Genomic DNA, 19,133 nt, shown 5'->3' with positions numbered 1-19,133 from the left:
GTGCTGTGTCTAGCAGCTCGCGCTTTCAGTGGAAGATAGGTCTACCGATGGACATCTAAAATATGAAACTGGTGTATTTCTAGCCCAACTCGGTGCCGCAATATATCGATTTAGAAGAACAATAGAAATCCATGCCTTTGAGAGTGACTTAGACCAGTTTTAGCTGGTACTAGATGGGAGGATTGTCTACCGCAGCTACAGGAGCAATAAACATTCTTTTGGTGGGGGCAATGAGAGGTTTGGGATTCACACACACATATCAGCAGGCAGAAGCACAGAGAGAAGGGGCGTCAGAGCCAACAGCATGTGTGCTAACAAGGAAAACTAAAAATCATATTATACATTAACGTGACAGCTATCTTATACATAAATTTCAGTTGCTATTATTTAGCATTTACCGTATATACTCGAGTATACGCCGAAAATTTCTGCCCATTTTTTTAGGCTGAAATTGCCCCTCTCGGCTTATACTTGAGTCATTCCCAGGGTCGGCAGGGGAGGGGGAGCAGCAGCTGTCTAATCATACTCACCTGCTCCTGGGACGGTCCATGCACGTCCCTGGTTCTCCGGGCACCGGCAGCTTATTCTTGTATTGAGCGGTCACGTGGTACCGACCATTACAGTAATGAATATGGACCCGACTCCACTCCCATAGGGGTGGAGCTGCATATTCATTACTGTAATGAGCGGTACCATGTGACCGCTCAACACGGGAAGAAGCTGCCGGTGCCCGGAGAACCAGGGATGTGCAGAGACCGCGCCAGGAGCAGGGGAGTGTAATGGGGAGGGAGAGCAGCATTGCACGATATTCACCTCTCCTTGTTCCACCGCCGCTCCGTCTTCCACGTCCTCTACTGTGACGCTCAGGTCAGAGGGTGCGATGACGCGATTAGTGTGCGCGCCGCCCTCTGCCTGACATTAGGGGTCTCGGCTTATACTCGGGTCGGTTTATACCCGAGTATATACAGTAATTAGTTAAGCAGATTCTTGTCATGTCACTGCATTGTTACTGTTTTGCTCCTGATGGTGGAAAAATCTTTTTCTTCCTGTACACTACAAAATACTACCTGTTCTCACATTCCCTATTAGTGTGTTATTAGGTTGATTCTCAAGCCAAAGGTCACTGGCTCGATTTGAAGAGCAGCCATGAAGAAGATTTCCTAACAAAAGAGAAACGTCATCATCCTGCTCATCAACAGTGGTCTCTCAGCCAGAATACAATATGAAGTCTGTCCATGCATTTGAAAGCCCAGAGGTGGATGTCCAGGCAAAATATCGGAGTCAACAGGTCGGCTCATCACAAGGTCTATGAGTTCTGGTGCAACAAACACGGCAGTGGAGGTGGCTTGTATGCTTTGTAATAGTGAGATTACAGACGTCCATACAAGCACCGTGCAACGCGCGTTGCACAAATCTGGAATGGTCGCTCAAAAAAGTGGAGAAGCCTCAACTTCAATATAAGAATAAGAAACGCCGGCTCGACTTTGTACGAAAATATGAAAAGTGGACAACAGAAGATCGGAGATGGGTGATTTAGAGCGATGAGATGAAAGGCAATAGACTACGCTCAGATGGGTGCAAATGGGTCTGGAAAAAGGGGCTAACTGATCTAGAAATTGAAGGCACTGCCAAGTTCGATGGAGGAAACCTAAAGATATGGGGTTGTTTCACAGCTAAAGGTGTTGGTTACTTGACCCGTATCAATGGTGATCTCTATGATGAGCTATATGTGAGTATCCTCCAAGATGAGTTACTTCGTATACTCAAGTAGTATGGGTATGAAAAGGACGACATAGTGTTCCACCATGACAACTACATGAAGCATACAGTATGTCGAGATTGGGAAGAAATGGTTCAATAACACAGAAGTAGAGGTGCTGGATTGGGCTACACAGTCTCCAGAACTCAACCCAATCGAACAATAGTGGGTACTGGGTAGCATTGAAGAAAAAGCTGTATACATACCCAAGTGAGTTGACCAGAGAGCGTGCCTAGAAGGATTCAGGCAGTGCTGAAAGCCAAAGGTGAATTTAAAAAATACTGTAATAAAAATTAAAATTTAGATTTTTAGGAGCAAAGCAGTAACAATGCAGTAACATGGCAAGGATCTGCATAACTAATCAGATGCTAAATAGCTGCAAGTCAAATTTATGTATGAGATAGCCAAGATGATTGTCTATAAAATCGTGGTAGTCTAACGATCAAAGCAGTAGTGGATGGTGAGATATGGAGCCTGAAAGTCAAAAGTTCAAAACATTGTTACCCTTCTGCTCATCAGTGTATGTGCCTTAAGGGTTTACACCTATTAGGTGACTTTAATAGGCTTCCTTATTTAGGCTGTACTCCTCTGTGATTTTATAGCATACGGTGACATTGTCCGGGAAATAGAAACCTTTAGTGACTGTCCTATGACCTTTTTAGAATGTGTCGCCGGTGGCCATGGTGTGCTACACACATGCTGATCTTACCAATGAACCGGAAAAGCCTGGCACTTGTTCACAGAAGCCACACAAGCCACATGTCAAAAAGTCTTGGGTTTGTTATCATTTTCTAATTAATTAACACAACATGGAACTGAAATTTCATATGTACTTCAGCTACTAAAACCCAAATAAAATCAGATGTGTCCGTGTGTCATCTGCCAAAAAGATGAGCAATAGGAATGCAGGGAAAAATGTAAAGCGACATTGTGCAGAATAGCATATTTAGCCAGGGTTGTTCAGCGCTTGCCAGAGCAAATATTAAAACTGCATTTGGATAAGGCTGACAGCATTTCCGATAATGTATTGTAGTATAAGGAATACCAAAGGTTTAAGTGCTGTGAGGGGGAGCAAGGGTTTATGGTGACCACATACATCCCCTACCTAATAATACTGTGGAGATGGATGTACCTTTTTTATTTTTTCAGTGTGACGTGTGGCAGTTCAATTTCACCAGGAAAGTCATTTTTGTGTATCTGTTTGCAATCATGTAGTAATCATTAAAGGGAATCTATCACCGTTTTTTTGCTATGTAATCTGAGAGCAGCAGGATCTGAGGCCCTTATTCCAACGGTGTGTCGCTTACTAGTCTGTGTGTTGGCGTTTCAATAAAATCAGTGTTTTATCATCAGGAGATTATCACTACAGGACTAGTTGTCTTGCGCTTCCTTGTCAAGTGCTTTGTCTAGTCCGGCCTCCCCCACTGATTGGCAGTTTACTGACAATGCGCAGTGTACACAGAAAGCTGCCAATCAGTGGTGTGGACGGGGTGATACACAGCTCAGCATTCAGAGAACTGATAGATCTGCAGCAAAGAAAACGGGGATTTTATCAAAACTGCAGCAAATAGCCCAGCAAGTGACACATCGCTGGAATCAGGATCTCTGCCCCTACATCTTGCTGCTCTCCTATTAAATAGCGAGAACCTGATGACAGATTCCCTTTAAGTGCACTGTTATATCATTGTATAGCTTATACACAAATATATTTTGTTTTGTGACCTTTTAATTCTTTATTAATCTTTATAGATCTTTTTTTCTGTGCTTTCCCAACGAACAGATGTTTTTCTTGTTCTGTCCGGACAGGATGACTTCTTACATTTTTTGGCCACCGATTCATTTAGAAAATATGTAAAAAAACAACTCCATAATGTATGTTCTGCGAGTTACAAAACCACAGACTTGTATCCAGAAAAATAAGCCGGTCACATGCTTGAGGATAGTTATTTTTGTTTTAAAGTCAGCTTTTTTTGAAGATTATCTTTTGATGGTGTAATTCCTATTTTTAGAAGCTTGCCAAGTATGCTCGCTCCATGACCAAATATACGTCACCACAAGAGGGCGCACTACCTGCATGTCGGGGGGGGGGGGAGCAGTTTACACTTTGCTGGTAGACTGCTGTGTGACTTCTGTGTGCAAGAATGAGGACCATAACATGGATACTTTGTAGGTGTGAACAATGCTTAAGATATCATCACCGATCAATTGAAACTTTATTCCTTCACTTTGGAGCTTTAATTCTAATACCTCAACTACTATGCTCATGGCTACAAACAAAAGTGCACTGCTCCAAATAAGTACACCGTATCAGCTTCTCTGTAGGTCAACATGCTACAACTATTCTATCAGGCCTCACTACAGACCTCTGACTGACCATACAGATGCTATAGCTGTCCACCGTACGCTTGCCTGGCCATGAGCTCTTCTGCCAAACTCTTTAAAGGGAACCTGTCAGCTGCTTCATGCTGCGCAAAGCAGACATTGATAGTCAGAGACCAGATCCTGCATTTCAATCATCTGTGTTTTACTCTGAAGCACTGTGAAGAACATAGATAAGGACAAGGTGACTAGTCCAAGAGGCAGATCCCTGTCAGCTTCTCCCTGAAGACTAGTCCCTTTTTCCCAAATCAACCTTTCAATTATGTTCCTCTCTGAAAAAATGCAGCAATTTAGAGTAAAGCATAGCTATTTGTTATTCAGATGCTGGTGTCTGATTCATGTTGCCTCTGGTTCGTGCAGCAGGGATCATCTGACTGGGTTCCTCTTTAAAGGGAACCTGTCACCCCCAAAATGGAAGGTGAGCTAAGCCCACCGGCATCAGGGGCTTATCTACAGCATTTTGTAATGCTGTAGATAAGCCCTCGATGTATCCTAAAAGATGAGAAAAAGAGGTTAGATTATACTCACCCAGGGGCAGTCCAGTTCTGGTCCGATGGGTGTCGCGGTCCGGGGCCTCCTATCTTCTTTAGATGACGTCCTCTTCTTCTCTTCCTGCTGCGGCTCCGGCGCAGGCGTACTTTATCTTCTCTGTTGAGGGCAGAGCAAAGTACTGCAGTGCGCAGGTTCCGGGCCTCTCTGACCTTTCCCGGCGCCTGCACACTGCAGTACTTTGCTCTGCCCTCAACAGGGAAGATAAAGTACACCTGTGCCGGAGCCGCAGCATGAGGACAAGATGAGGGCGTCATCTAATGAAGATAGGAGGCGCCGGACCGGGCCGCGACACCCATCGGACTAGAACCGGACCGGGACCGCCCCTGGGTGAGTATAATCTAACCTCTTTCTCATCTTTCAGGATACACCGGGGGCTTATCTACAGCATTCTGAGGTGTCAAACTGCATTCCTCGAGGGCCGCAAACCATGCGTGTTTTCAAGATTTCCTTAGCATTGCACAAGGTGCTGGAATCATTCTCTGCAGGTGATTAAATTATCACCTGTGCAATACAAGGAAATCCTGAAAACATGACCTGTCTGCAGCCCTCGAGGAATGCAGTTTGACACCTCTGCTGTAGATAAGCCCCTGATGCCGGTGGGCTTAGCTCACCTTCCATTTTTGACAGGTTCCCTTTAAAGCACCACTCCAGCAGGGATTTTTTTTTTATCCAGCCCCAGAGTGACGCTTTAAATGTAAGTCCCCTGCCCCCGGTCATATACTCAGCCTCCGGCGCCTTCACCATTTTTCTGCACCATGTTGTTGTGACAGTAGCTTCTGACTGGTTGGCAGTGAGAAGCTAAGTCTCAAGCTCTCAATACAAGTCTATGAGAGCCAGAACCAGGCTCTCATAGACTTGCATTCAAAAGTGACCCCTCACAGCTCCACCAAATGCACGTCACTGTCCGCCAGAGACCGACGGGAGCAGTTGGAAAAACAGATGACAACACTATAGGATGAGGCACGGGACTTGCGTTTAAAGTACCTCTCCAGCGATGCAATAAAAAAAAACACTGGAGTGGTGCTTTAAATACACCCATGCTCGTGGCTCGGCCTGTGCAGGTTCATTTCATTTGGGAGACCGTACTTTGTTTTCCATACTGATGTATTAGGAGACTTCAGTATTTTTACAATTGAATTGCAGTCTGTCTCTTTAAAATACAGAACCAAGGTAAGAGGATGTCCTGAGGCAATAGTATTTTCCTTACCATGTAGGCAAGCTAATGTGGTGTCATTTATGCTGTCATGACGGTTATAATAATAGGAGACTGGATCAATGCAACCTGCAGATTTTCCGTGTGGCAGAGCAAGGACCAATACTAAATAAAGGCATAGAACACAAAGACATGAAAAGATGTATTAGAATAACCAGAGACCTAGCGTTACTAATATTGAAAAGTAAGCTTACATGAAGGAGGCGTGATAAATTATTGTTTGGGTGTAAGGTGCTTTTCACAGAACATTTCACTATTAATTTTGTTTGTGTCTTGTGATTAAAGGAGTATTCCCAAAATTGTAAGTTATCCGCTATCCCCAGGGTCCAACTGCTGGGAACCACAGTACTTCCAAGAATGGGGTTCTGGGTCCTGAAAAGGGGCTCTACAAAGCCTCATCTTGCATGGAGCAGAGGTGTGCATTCTGAGCCTCCACTGCATTCACTGTCTGTCTGAAGGGCTCCTTCACATGTCCTGATATTTCTGGTACCAGAAAAACCATATGTGAAGTATCAGTGTCCATGTGTGTAATACTTGTGGCAACTGTGTGCCTTTCGTGTACCGCATCAGCCACACGCATCGGCGCCTGGGAAGCAGCGGTACTGTTCCTGCTGTTCTCTGGCGCAGGCTGCTGAAGACAGCTCTCATCATTCTTCCCTGCTCGTGCTGCGATCAGCACTAGCAAGGGAGAATGTTGAGAGTTGTATTCCGCTAATAACAGCGAGAGAAGGTGGCGTCTGATGAGAGTATTCATCAGCTGCCACCTGCTCTACAAATAAATAAACCGGCATTGGTTCCCCTGTATTTTTTTATAACCATCCATGCAAAACTGACAGCTGTTGGCTGCAACCCTCAGCTGTCTGCTTTTGCAAGGGTAGTTATCAAGAATAGAGGGGTGCCCACGCCGTATTTTTAATTATTTAAATAAATAATTTATTAAAAACGGCGTGGGTTACCTATCATTCTTGACAGCCAGCCTTGCTAAAGCAGACAGCTGGGGACTGTTATTCTCAGGCTGGTGAGGGGCCATTGATATTGCCCCGCTCAGCCTAAAAATAGCAGTCTGCAGCCGGGGAATTGAAGAAACTCCTATAACTAAAAAAAACAAAACCTGTGAACTACTGAGGGAGATATACTTTCTGGTCTTTTACTGTATTCATCTTGGGGGAGCAGCTTTTTCAGTCTTCTTCATTTTGGTGAAGAGGCCATCTTCTAGTAACAACTTCCTAACAGAAACATGAGTATCTGGAAAGTCAACGTGGTGAAATCCTTAATTTAATAAGGAAGTTAGAAGGAAAAATATAATTCAATTTTTTTTTGTTTTTCTGTATTTAGGACGGATTTTAGATTTGAAAACTGGCACAGTGAAGAAAGAGGGCCAGCAGTCCTCTATGAGAATGTGTATGGGATCACGGCGTTCGTTCATTTGCCGAATGAGGTAATGTGTCTTTATGAATGCTGATTTTAGTGCTTTTTTAGGAGTGCAAATTACATGATATCCAGTTCCTTTAATTAAAGGCAGAGCTTTTCTTCTAATTTGCTTATATTTTTTTTTCAGCATGATTTTGAGAACAGCCATCCTGCCTGTTTTAGTTACAACAGTATTTAGAGCTCTGTTTTACAGCAGTAAGGTGGACCATAGGAATTTGTAGGCAGATTATTATGCGGGGAGAGGAGGAGGGAAGCTGTGACCGTCACCATTATGAGTGGTATCACTTTATTGTATGTATCCGTGTTCCCTGCCATTGTAATCATTAGATGACCGCTGAGATGTCATTTCTGCAGTCTGTGAAGTTGTGACCAGTCACAATGCAGGATATTTTTTAGCACTGACATTGACACAGAAAGAAATAATATATTACACAATAGATTATTTTGGGATCACACGTTGCCCTCAAAGAAAGCTAGCCTCAGAAAAAAATGCACATTGCGTAATAAAGTTTTAATAGTAAAGATAATGAAAATAAACATTTTTAAACTTTTTTGTTTGTTTGATTACCTAAAGCAATGCATGGACCTGCCGCTGGTCTCCTGGCCCAAACTCGACAGCCTCATGTATACTTATGAGGTTGCTGAGTTCAGGTCAGGAAACCTGTGGCTGCTCCGTGCATCTGACTGATGCGGATGTGTGAGTTGGCCATAGACTAATACATCCTGATCTGCAGAGTTCACTTCACAGCAGTCATCTCATGATCATCACATGCAGGATTACAGTGAAAGGTAATAGAAGCTGGAGGCAGAACTCCACCATCTCCTGCTTCCTGCATAGTGACCTCTGCACAGGTCACAGAGCGTGCCCACACCACGCTCCTCTAGAAGCCAATATATTGTTTGGTGACAGTGGTCTATATTCATGAGGATGCAGTAGAGCAAATCTCTGACCTGCTCCTCCTAGTTTAGCAGCAGGCCAAGATCTATAGCTGCCTCCACTAATGATCTACAGAAAATAGAAGAAAAATACACTTAAAAAATAGATTTTAATATAGGTTCAATCCAATTTTCTAATTAGTAAGAAAAAATAGATTAGAAATAAAAGCAAACAATTTGATTTAATGAGTAAATGCGTAGCGCACCAAGATATTAAAATAAGATTATTGCAGGGCATAGTATGTCTATATGAACGACTGTCCATGTGTACTATTATACATTATAGCTAGTTCGTTATCTTACAGGTATTTGCTCGCTCTGCCACTTAGGATTATTATTACACCTATATCACTATTCCTTACTTTATTGGATCGAAATCTAATCCTACAGAGATTGAGAAGTCCTGTGTTAGGCCGGTTTCTCCAGTACCAGATAATTCCGGTACTGGAGAAAACGGTACTGGAGTTATCCGTGTCCGTGTGCTCACGTAACACATCAGTGTGGCACACGTGCGGAAGCCGTGTGCCGCCTGAGGACCACACGGACCGTGCAGAAGAGGCAGCGCTACAGTAAGCGTTGTCCCCTGCTTGTGGTGCTGAAGCCGGCATTCATCCCTTCTGTCCTGCTCGGCTGAAAGCAGCGCTTGCAGGAGAGAAGGGATGAAAGATCAAGTTCTTTTTTGTTTAAAATAAAGTTTGGGGGTCACCTCCCGCCTCCCATCCCCCGTGCGCCCACCCGCTTGCAGAGAAATACTCACCCAGCTCCTGCGATGTCTGCTCTCAGTGCCGGCAGCCTGCCCTGTGTGAGAGGTCCTGTGGTACCGCTCATTACAGTGATGAATATGCGCATATTAGCAAGGTGACATTAACCCCTTATTACACCATATCCCACCTCTACTTGGGAGTGGGAAGAGAAGGGCTAAGTGACGGAATTTCTGGGGCGGCTGGGGGCTGGTATTTGTAGCCTGGGGGGGGGGGGATATCCATGGCCCCTCTCTAGGCTATGAATATCAGCCTGCAGCTGTCTGCATAGCGTTTCTGGCTATAAAATATATGGGCGCAGAAAATTGCGCGTGAGTCTACGCCATTTTTTTCAGTTTTTTTTAAATTAAACTTTCATTAATAAGCATAATCCTTGCTATTATATATCTATGGATATATCCATAGATAAATCTATATATCTATAGATTGATAACTATGGCTATATCTGTCTATAGATATATTTATAGATAGATAGATATATCTATAGATACATAGATATATCTATCTGGCTACTTTCACACATCAGGTTTTTGTCGTTTTTGTCATCAGGCAGAATCCGGCGAGTTATGAAAACAACGGATCCGTTTTTTCTCATAGAGTTGTATTAGCGCCGGATTGCGCCTGATGGCCACACGTTTCATCCGTTTTTTGCCGGATCCATCAGAAAAGCTGTTTCCGGCGGACGGAGAAAACGTACAGAGGAACTTTTTTTCTGTCCGGCGAAAAAATGCCCAGCGACTGATCCGGCGAAAGACGTATGAAATTGAGATGTGAAATTATTAATCCGGCCTCCGAATCCAGTTTTTCATGCATGTTTCCATTCAAATCATGCACATTTTCCGTTCTCTCTCTCTCAAAAAAACTGATCAGTTGCATCAGTTTTTCACTATTTGCAACGGATCCATTTTTTCAAAAATTCGCCGGATCCTGCCTGACGGAAAAAACTGATGTGTGAAGGTAGCCTAACTATCCATATATCTATCTACATCTATCTATCTATCTATCTATCTATCTATCTATCTATCTATCTATCTATCTATCTATCTATCTATCTATCTCATTCCTTCCTTCCTTCCTTCTATCTATCTATCTATCTATCTATCTATCTATCTATCTATCTATCTATCTATCTATCTATCTATCTATCTACTGTATGTATCTGTCTGTCTATGTGTGTAATGGAGTGTGGGTTGGGCAAATGTAAAAGAGGAGGCTGGACAAGACATGACATCATAAATCTTTTTTTTTTTGTTCAATAATACATCTTTATTTAGCTTTTAAAAACGCATACAAAACCGCGCAAAAAACACATCAAAAACGCACCTGCGTTTTCTGCCAAAAGCTGCGGATTTAGTGCAGAAAAATCCGCAGGCAAATCTGCAATGTGTGCACATACCCTGAATCTTGTCTAAGCCTACTGCAATTTCAGCCATTGGCGAAGGAACAGCTGTCTTGCAGCTGGTGTCATCTGAGTGAGAGCCAGTCATTTTAGGCTTAGGGAAAAATAAATGGCAATGTTTTTGTCAATAAAATAAACCTGTGATATTGCTAAGTGATGTGTGTCTGTATAGTAACAGACCGATTGTCTGACTGTAGGTGCGGTAACGCCCCACTGGATCACCTACCTCTGAGCAGGATCACCACAATGCGAAAGAGATACCGGTAAGACGTGCATGGCTACATTCTTTGAACAAGGCGTCATGGCTTCCACTTCATCCTGTATGTGTTACCTGCACAGTTCCCATATGCCACAACACAGCAGTTTACTGTCTTTTTCAGGAATGGGCTTGGGCCAGTGAAGGAAGGAGAGGCTCAGTATTCTGTAGTTCACTGTACCGGATACATTAAGGCCTGGCCTCCAGCAGGTAAGCAATATGTCATCCAAAAAGAAGGCGTGTGGTCGGTGAAGATGGCATTAGAAGACATGTCTTGAATTGGCAAAAATCAAGTGTCCTTCTCTTGATTTAACATTTGGCCAATGGTACAGAATATCCAATTTTTCCATGTAGAGGCCCCAGATTACACCGCGGCTAGGTGCACACATTGCAGGCAGGGTAATTGTTGGATTCCTGTAACAACTAGGCCGTCCTGTAAGCGATACAAATAATCTAGATGAAGTGATTGTAGCCTCTCGGGCTTCTCTCCGCAGCTGGACTTTTTGTTGGCACTTGCTGACCAGTTTGGGCCTGCCAGTTGGTTAAGCCAGATCTAGATGCTTGTGTAAGGGCGGTCTTGTAGCATCGAGTTCATAAGTTCACATCCAACCAAGGTCATATCTGGAAGGATTTTCTATGTTTTTTTGCCCTTCTTGCACAAGTTTCCTCCTTGTGCTCCAGTTTTCTCCCACACTGAGTTGGCTTCCTATGAAGTTGGCCTCCGAGTACGAGGTTGTCTGCGGGTAATAGAGGCCGGGGCGATGCTGACTATGTCCACCACTGCAGATTGTTGCCAAAACCTGAATACACAATGACTGCCACTTCTCGTTGGATAACAGATGGTAGGTGACGGCCACTAAAGCTTACAGTGCTTTACACGAGTTGTCACCCATCTTTTTACAGACTCTGAATGAAATATATATTTGCATTGCTTTATCTGTTACCTCAATTCCCCTTTCTTTTTTCTCATACTGCTCTACCTACATCTAGAGCGGTGTGGACAGAGATCTAGGTCTGTCTCAGATTGGTAGTATATGAGAACCTTAAGTTGTCTCATCAGAAAACCAACCCTGTAAAATGTGGCCACGTGGGCAAACGGCAGCCCATCCTTGGTCTCGCTTCATGTTACACTAGCAAACAGCTGTTTGCTGAGGGAGGCCGCAGTGAGCCCAGGCTACAGGTTAAACGTAAATGACTGTCCATCCATGTAATGCCAAACCTGGTGCCACTCAGACAGATGAATTCTTCATTCTCTCATCTGTGCCCTGCTAGTCTTTGTTTGCATGGCCACAGTGGAGAAATCCGGTCTACAACATATGACTGCTGCAGCTAATCACCATCTACCTCTGCATTACAGCTGAGCCCACTGATTGGCTGCAGCGTTAACATGTTAAATATGGTATTTCACCGCTATAACCCTGTAAATAAAGAGCCCAAAGAGATGGCCAGAGGCCTCAATAGGTAAGAAATGTTTATGTTATTATTGTAAAGCATTACCCCTTTATTATGAAATGTGATTGTCAGGTGTAAGTAATGTAATTGCCTTTTATAAAATGATCGGGTGAAGTGTCAGGAGTTCAGATACATGAGATCTGAGCTGCACTGTGTGAACCAGAGAAAACATTACTCTAGGGTTGTTAGCATTAACCAGAGCAGAGAAAACAATGTGAGCTGATGATCGTACTGGACGCTGTGATACATATAAGATGTGCCGAGAATTAGATAAATCTGAGTTTGGTGTATTTCATTTGTTCCAAGTAGAAATGTGATTTTTTTTTTATTGCTGAAAAATGATCCATCAGCTGAGATTCTCATAGGAAATGAAAGCTGCTGAATGTGTTTGCCAAAGTCTGTCGTACGGGCATCTCGGCTTTCCAGTCTAACCAGGGTCAGGTATTAGGAGCCGAGTCTGGAAATGAAGAAGGACCTGACTTGTGGATGACCATTCATTTTAAACCTTACAGGACCATAGGGATTTTCAGCACATTATATGGAATGTATTTTATTCCTGGATTGTTTATCACCCATTACTCTGCTCCGATATAGGAATAATGGCTCAATGCAACACACTGCAGCTTGTTCCAAGACAATGTTTGTTGGTTTCTAGTAGAACCACATGGTCCTGTATTTTAAGACAAGGAAATCTGACTACTAGCAGAAAAAAGAAAAAAATATACCAGCTCACCTGTCGGCATGTGTTGTGGGGAAGCACGGATATCGTGTAGTCATCACGTGAGCAAAGTGATCCAGCAAAAGAAAAAAATAATCCAGCTTCCAAAAACTTACAAATTTATAAAAAATAAAATGCAAAGTCCAGTCCAATAAATTAGATAGTAGTGAGTAGCAAGCAACGCGTTGCATTTTATTCTTAATATATTTGTAAGTTTTTGGAAGCTGGATTTTTTTTTTTTGCTGGATAAATCTGACTACTACCCATGAACCAGTCTTTTTGCTGAGTTTTAAGAGCAGAAACTAAGAGTTTTTTTGAGATTTGGAAGGGTTTCCACCACAGAAACGGCTTGAAAAACTTAGTGTGCACATAGCCCAAGGTTATCTACACAATTGAGTGAGTGTGGCAGAAATTTTAGCACCAAAAATGCATCTCTTGGAAGGAAAAATGTTGCATAAAATACAAGCATTTTTGCATATGTTGTTGTTAAGCTTCTTCGCCATTCATTTGAAAAACATTGAAAGAAGTGACATTCTGCCAATATAAAACTGTCTCAAATCTGCAGAGTAAATAACCAGCGTGTGCAAAGAATGCCCCCTTGTGCCCGTCACCTTCCTTGGTATAAACAGATCCTCAGCGAGATATTTGTATTGTCCCCTTATATACTTATACATGGTTATTAGATCGCCCCTCAGTCGTCTTTTTTCTAGACTAAATAATCCTAATTTCGCTAATCTATCTGGGTATTGTAGTTCTCCCATCCCCTTTATTAATTTTGTTGCCCTCCTTTGTACTCTCTCTAGTTCCATTATATCCTTCCTGAGCACCGGTGCCCAAAACTGGACACAGTACTCCATGTGCGGTCTAACTAGGGATTTGTACAGAGGCAGTATAATGCTCTCCTCATGTGTATCCAGACCTCTTTTAATGCACCCCATGATCCTGTTTGCCTTGGCAGCTGCTGCCTGGCACTGGCTGCTCCAGGTAAGTTTATCATTAACTAGGATCCCCAAGTCCTTCTCCCTGTCAGATTTACCCAGTGGAATGGTGATATTGATTCCTTCTTCCCATGTGTATAACCTTACATTTGTCATTGTTAAACCTCATCTGCCACCTTTCAGCCCAAGTTTCCAACTTATCCAGATCCATCTGTAGCAGAATACTATCTTCTCTTGTATTAACTGCTTTACATAGTTTTGTATCATCTGCAAATATCGATATTTTACTGTGTAAACCTTCTACCAGATCATTAATGAATATGTTGAAGAGAACAGGTCCCAATACCGACCCCTGTGGTACCCCACTGGTCACAGCGACCCAGTTAGAGACTATACCATTTATAACCACCCTCTGCTTTCTATCACTAAGCCAGTTACTAACCCATTTACACACATTTTCCCCCAGACCAAGCATTCTCATTTTGTGTACCAACCTCTTGTGCGGCACGGTATCAAACGCTTTGGAAAAATCGAGATATACCACGTCCAATGACTCACCGTGGTCCAGCCTATAGCTTACCTCTTCATAAAAACTGATTAGATTGGTTTGACAGGAGCGATTTCTCATAAACCCATGCATTTAAAAATCAAGCCATTTTTCATCAGTGTGTTGGATGTGTTTTTGGCTCATGTGACCACTTTTACCAACTGTGTGTCAGCCGTGTTTCTCATATGCAAAAAACTGATGGAGGTTTCCCAAGCGTCTCCCAGGAACCAGCCAGTGAAAAGCAGACAGAATACAGGTGGCACCAGTGTGCTGTCCATTTCTTTTTACTGACCCGTTCCTGCCCCCAAAACAAACCATAGTAGGACATGGACCATAATCGTGCAAAAAACATGTGAATAGCCCCATAGAATTTAATAAATGCAACAATCACTGACGTGTGAATAAAAACTTCCTTCACGTATACGGTACTTTTATTATTACCATTTATTCTGGCATGTTTATATAAAAACTAGATGGTGGCCCGATTCTAATGCATCGGGTATGCTAGAATACGCATGTCCACGTAGTATATTGCCCAGCCATGTAGTATATTGGCCAGCCACATAGTATATTGCCCAGCCACCTAGTATATTGCCCAGCCACCTAGTATATTGCCCAGCCACGTAGTATATTGCCCAGCCACCTAGTATATTGCCCAGCCACGTAGTATATTGCCCAGCCACCTAGTATATTGCCCAGCCACGTAGTATATTGCCCAGCCACCTAGTATATTGCCCAGCCACGTAGTATATTGCCCAGCCACGTAGTATATTGCCCAGTCACCTAGTATATTGCCCAGCCACGTAGTATATTGCCCAGTCACGTAGTATATTGCCCAGCCACATAGTATATTGCACAGCGACGGAGTATATTGCCCAGCCACGTAGTATATTGCACAGCAACGGAGTATACAGCACAGAGCCATGTAGTATACAGACTTAAAATAAAAAATAAACATATACTCACCCTCCGTTGAAGTCCTGGCCCTGTGTGCGGTGCACGCGGCAGCTTCCGGTTCCAGGGTTGGTATGGGCGCAGTACCTGTGACGTCATGGCAGGTGTTTCTTGCAGGACCTGTGATGACGTTGCGGTCACATGATCGTGACGTCATGGCAGGTCCTTGTCGCATACCATCCTTGCCACCGGAACCTGCCGCTTGCATGGACCGGTTACCGGAGCGTCGCGACGAGCGGGAAAAGCGCCGGAATGTGAGTATATGATGATTTTTTATTTTTTTTTATTATTTTTAACATTAGATCTTTTTACTATTGAGGCTGCATAGGCAGCCTCAATAGTAAAAAAAAGTTGGTCACATAGGGTTAATAGCAGCGTTAATGGAGTGCGTTACACCGCGGCATAACGCGGTCCATTAGCTCTGCCATTAACCCTGTGTGAGCGCTGACTGGAAGGGAGTACGGAGCGGGCACTGACTGCGGGGAGGAAGGAGTGGCCATGTTGCTTATTGGTTGTGGCAATGGTCGTGGGCGTATTGCCACGACCAATCAGCGACTTGGATTCCATGACAGACAGAGGCCGCGACCAATGAATATCTGTGACAGAAAGAAAGAAAGACAGACAGACAGATGGAAGTGACCCTTGGACAAGTATATAGTAGATGTAGCACATAAAGTGTTCAAAAGAATCAAAAAAATAACACAAAGTAAAACTGTGCTGTAGTAAGCTTCATCATGTCCTATTGACTTACATCTCGCTGCAGCCTTTTTTGTGGCAAAAAAATAATAATAACGATTGTAAAGCCTGCAAGTGGCAAAAATATGTTGCACAAAAATGTGATTACTTCTGATGTATTTATGCCAGCTGTGATGATTTTTTGATAAATGGGCCGTGTCTAGTTGGAGGGGGTGTAGCCAAGAACCGTGCATTATATTTCTCATAATTTATGCAACAAAAATGGCATAAATTACAAGTGAAATATGCTTAGCCTATACCTGAGGAAGATTTCTGATGCATGGCAGCTGAAGGATGCTGTAGGTTCATTGTAAGGCACTGACTTTAGCGTATCTTACTTCAGTCCCCCCTAGATCCACACTGGTCTACAAAATGTCAGTCTTGATGAATCTTCTCAGTGTATGAAGCCCCGAAAGGTACTACATGGGACAACATTTCTGCTATGGCGTTTCCACATTTGAAAATCTGCTGTGATTCTGCCGAGGCAAAATTTGCAGCAAATGGGGGTCGATTTCGATGCAAACTTTGCTACAGAAATGCTACAGGTTGTGCCATCTACATCAGCACTGCCCAGTGATTGACTGCAGCGCTCACATACACTGTAGTCATTACATCACTGCTGCAGCCAGTGAACAATAAGTGAGAGTAACTGGCATAGAGGCAGCATTGGGTCCTGGCGGAGGGGGAGCAAATCTTTTTATTTTTTCTTGTGTAATTCCTAATAATAATAATAAAATTAAAATGGAAGCCCTGTTTGAATAAAGAAGACATTTCCACATGTAGAATGGCCTAGTCGTCGTGTGGGTAAATAATGTTCTTTAATGCATATGTTGGAGGATACGGTATATCTTCAGCGGGGACCTGGGCTAAAATCTGCGACAAAACTCAAACATGTTGCATATAATATGTGCTGCAATTTCTGCCTGTGCAAGAAGTGTAATCTGCAGCAAATTCAGAAAAGAAATATTTGATTAGATGCAAACACACGTTTTTTCGCAGCTTCTGCTTTGTAAAACCACCAGTCGATGTTCTGTGCATTAATTGTGGATTTCTGACACCCATTCACATGGGGAATCAGCTGATAATGCCGTCATATGCCAGCGTGCTGGAAACTGAGGCCAGGAGCAGATGGTTTACGGTACCTTTAATCCACTGGAAAGCCACAGAGTACCACACTGCAGTATAGGTGGCAAATGCTAAGCTCTGTACAGGCACACAGGTACAGATTCAGGTTCTTTCTTCCTGCTAGTGATCACTGCCCCCTATAACCTGTGGAAATTCCTGGGTTATGGCGTGTGCTGTTTTGTCCTGTGGGAAAAGAGACTTTGCTCCGAAATCCTATATATAGCCATGTTTAGCCTGCAGCCAGCAGCCCCTTCTCTAATGCATGGCAGGTGGGAATTCAGCGTTCCAGCACACGCAAAGGATCACTTATGTTACACTGTTTGTGTGTTCAGATCGGAACAATCCCGCTGATGTGAGGTCATCGAGAGCAAGACCCCCTAATGGGGCAAGCTCAACTTTATCATGAAAAAATGTAAAAACTGTAGGATGGAAACAATTCGGGCAAATGTAAGCAAATTGAATTCCTAAATGTCAAGGACAGAGGTCACTAACTAATTGAACTCTTATTCTGTAAATTAGTGCTGCATTTTTTCCATTCAAGATCATTATGTGTAGTATATATTACACAAATGGCCACTAATATTTTTAGTTTTTTTGTATAGATAATCAGACATAATATTGTCAGTTTGCCCATTTACGGATAGAATAGGATACGCTGGCGTGGTAAGTATCGTCACCTAGACCAGATTCACATATAAGGTGTTTCGCGGCCTGAGAACGGACCAAGATGCACGGACTGGCCGTGGGTCTCCTGACCAGAACTTGTCCGGTTGTGTATGCCCTTGAGACTGTCGGGTTCTGGTCAGGAGACCCATGGTCAGTCCGTGCATCATGGTGCGAACTAGAACAGCGAAGTTTGGGTTTCTGAATCCGGCCTAAAGTCCAGTGACCATTGTTCATTCTCTTACTACCGCAGTGACAGACTGATTGCTTGGGAATAGCTTTTTGAAACTCGGTTGAAAAGATTGTCTATTTTTATTGCCAAAACTAGTGATCTTGCTGTAAAGGGCGTGGAACAGGAAAATGAAACCTTTTTTGTAGTAATTTGATGTGACTGCTGAGAAATTAAGCTTTGAAGCCACATGTAAATCAGCCCTTAAAGTGACCCTGCCAGCAGGATTGTGCACAGTAACCTACAGACAGTGTCAGGGCAGCGTCGTTATACTGATTACACTGATACCTTGGGTGATGAAATCCGTCTTGTGGTTGTTGCTTAATCTTTATTTTCTGTTTTTTAGTTAATGATATGCCCGGTGGCTGTGGGGGGATTCATGTGGTGCTGTGATTAGGTATTCATGTGTATGGCTTCTGTCAGGTCACTGATCCCTCACTGACCTGCCCCCTAATTTACATAATGAATACATGTACATACTTAAAAAAAACACCAGCCGTGGCACCTGTGCTGCAGCATAATCACATGTTTACTGTGCAGTTAATAAATGTGCTTGATGTTTTCCTGAGGAGTATAAAAAAAATCCATTTTAAAATGGCACCCGCCGCACCTGCGCAGTAGCAGCTATCGGTAAGCATAGAGGTGATCCGATACTACTACTACTGCGCATTCGCCAGCGGCGCCATCTGGGAGGAGGCAATGTATTTTTCCTTTCCAGCAAGATGGCACCTGCCTGCAGAAGGTTTTTTTCTTTTTTTGCAGTATGTACAGGAAAGTGGCCATTATAGTATTGTTATAGGAAGTCTCAGCTTTTAGTTGTGGTGCAGATTACTGGCTGATTTATGTACAGTCCACAATTATTCCTGCGCTCACCAGGAATGCTCTCCTGCATTCATCTTCTATTATATGTACAGTGCCTACAAGTAGTATTCAACTCCCTGCAGATTTAGCAGGTTTAATAAGATGCAAATAAGTTAGAGACTTCAAACAAGAGCAGGATTTATTAACAGATGCATAAATCTTACAAACCAAAAAGTTTTGTTGCTCAGTTAAATTTTTATAAATTTTAAACATAAAAGTGTGGGT

General features: G+C 43.1%; 1 protein-coding gene across 4 annotated transcripts in view; it reads left to right on the top strand.

Annotated features, from left to right (window-relative positions):
* ARNT2 (aryl hydrocarbon receptor nuclear translocator 2) overlaps positions 1-19,133 on the top strand; it is a 147,117-nt gene that overhangs the window by 78,698 nt on the left and 49,286 nt on the right. For all 4 annotated transcript variants that reach the window (XM_069766201.1, XM_069766202.1, XM_069766204.1 and 1 more), the window contains 3 exons: positions 7,239-7,341; positions 10,628-10,693; positions 10,811-10,896. In XM_069766201.1, coding sequence (XP_069622302.1) covers positions 7,239-7,341; positions 10,628-10,693; positions 10,811-10,896 — 255 coding nt within the window. The remainder of the gene's footprint in view (positions 1-7,238; positions 7,342-10,627; positions 10,694-10,810; positions 10,897-19,133) is intronic.

Source organism: Ranitomeya imitator, chromosome 4, assembly GCF_032444005.1.
Source record: "Ranitomeya imitator isolate aRanImi1 chromosome 4, aRanImi1.pri, whole genome shotgun sequence".
NCBI lineage: Eukaryota > Metazoa > Chordata > Amphibia > Anura > Dendrobatidae > Ranitomeya > Ranitomeya imitator.
The sequence above is the reverse complement of the archived record's forward strand: the minus strand, read 5'-3'. Positions and strand labels throughout refer to the sequence as shown.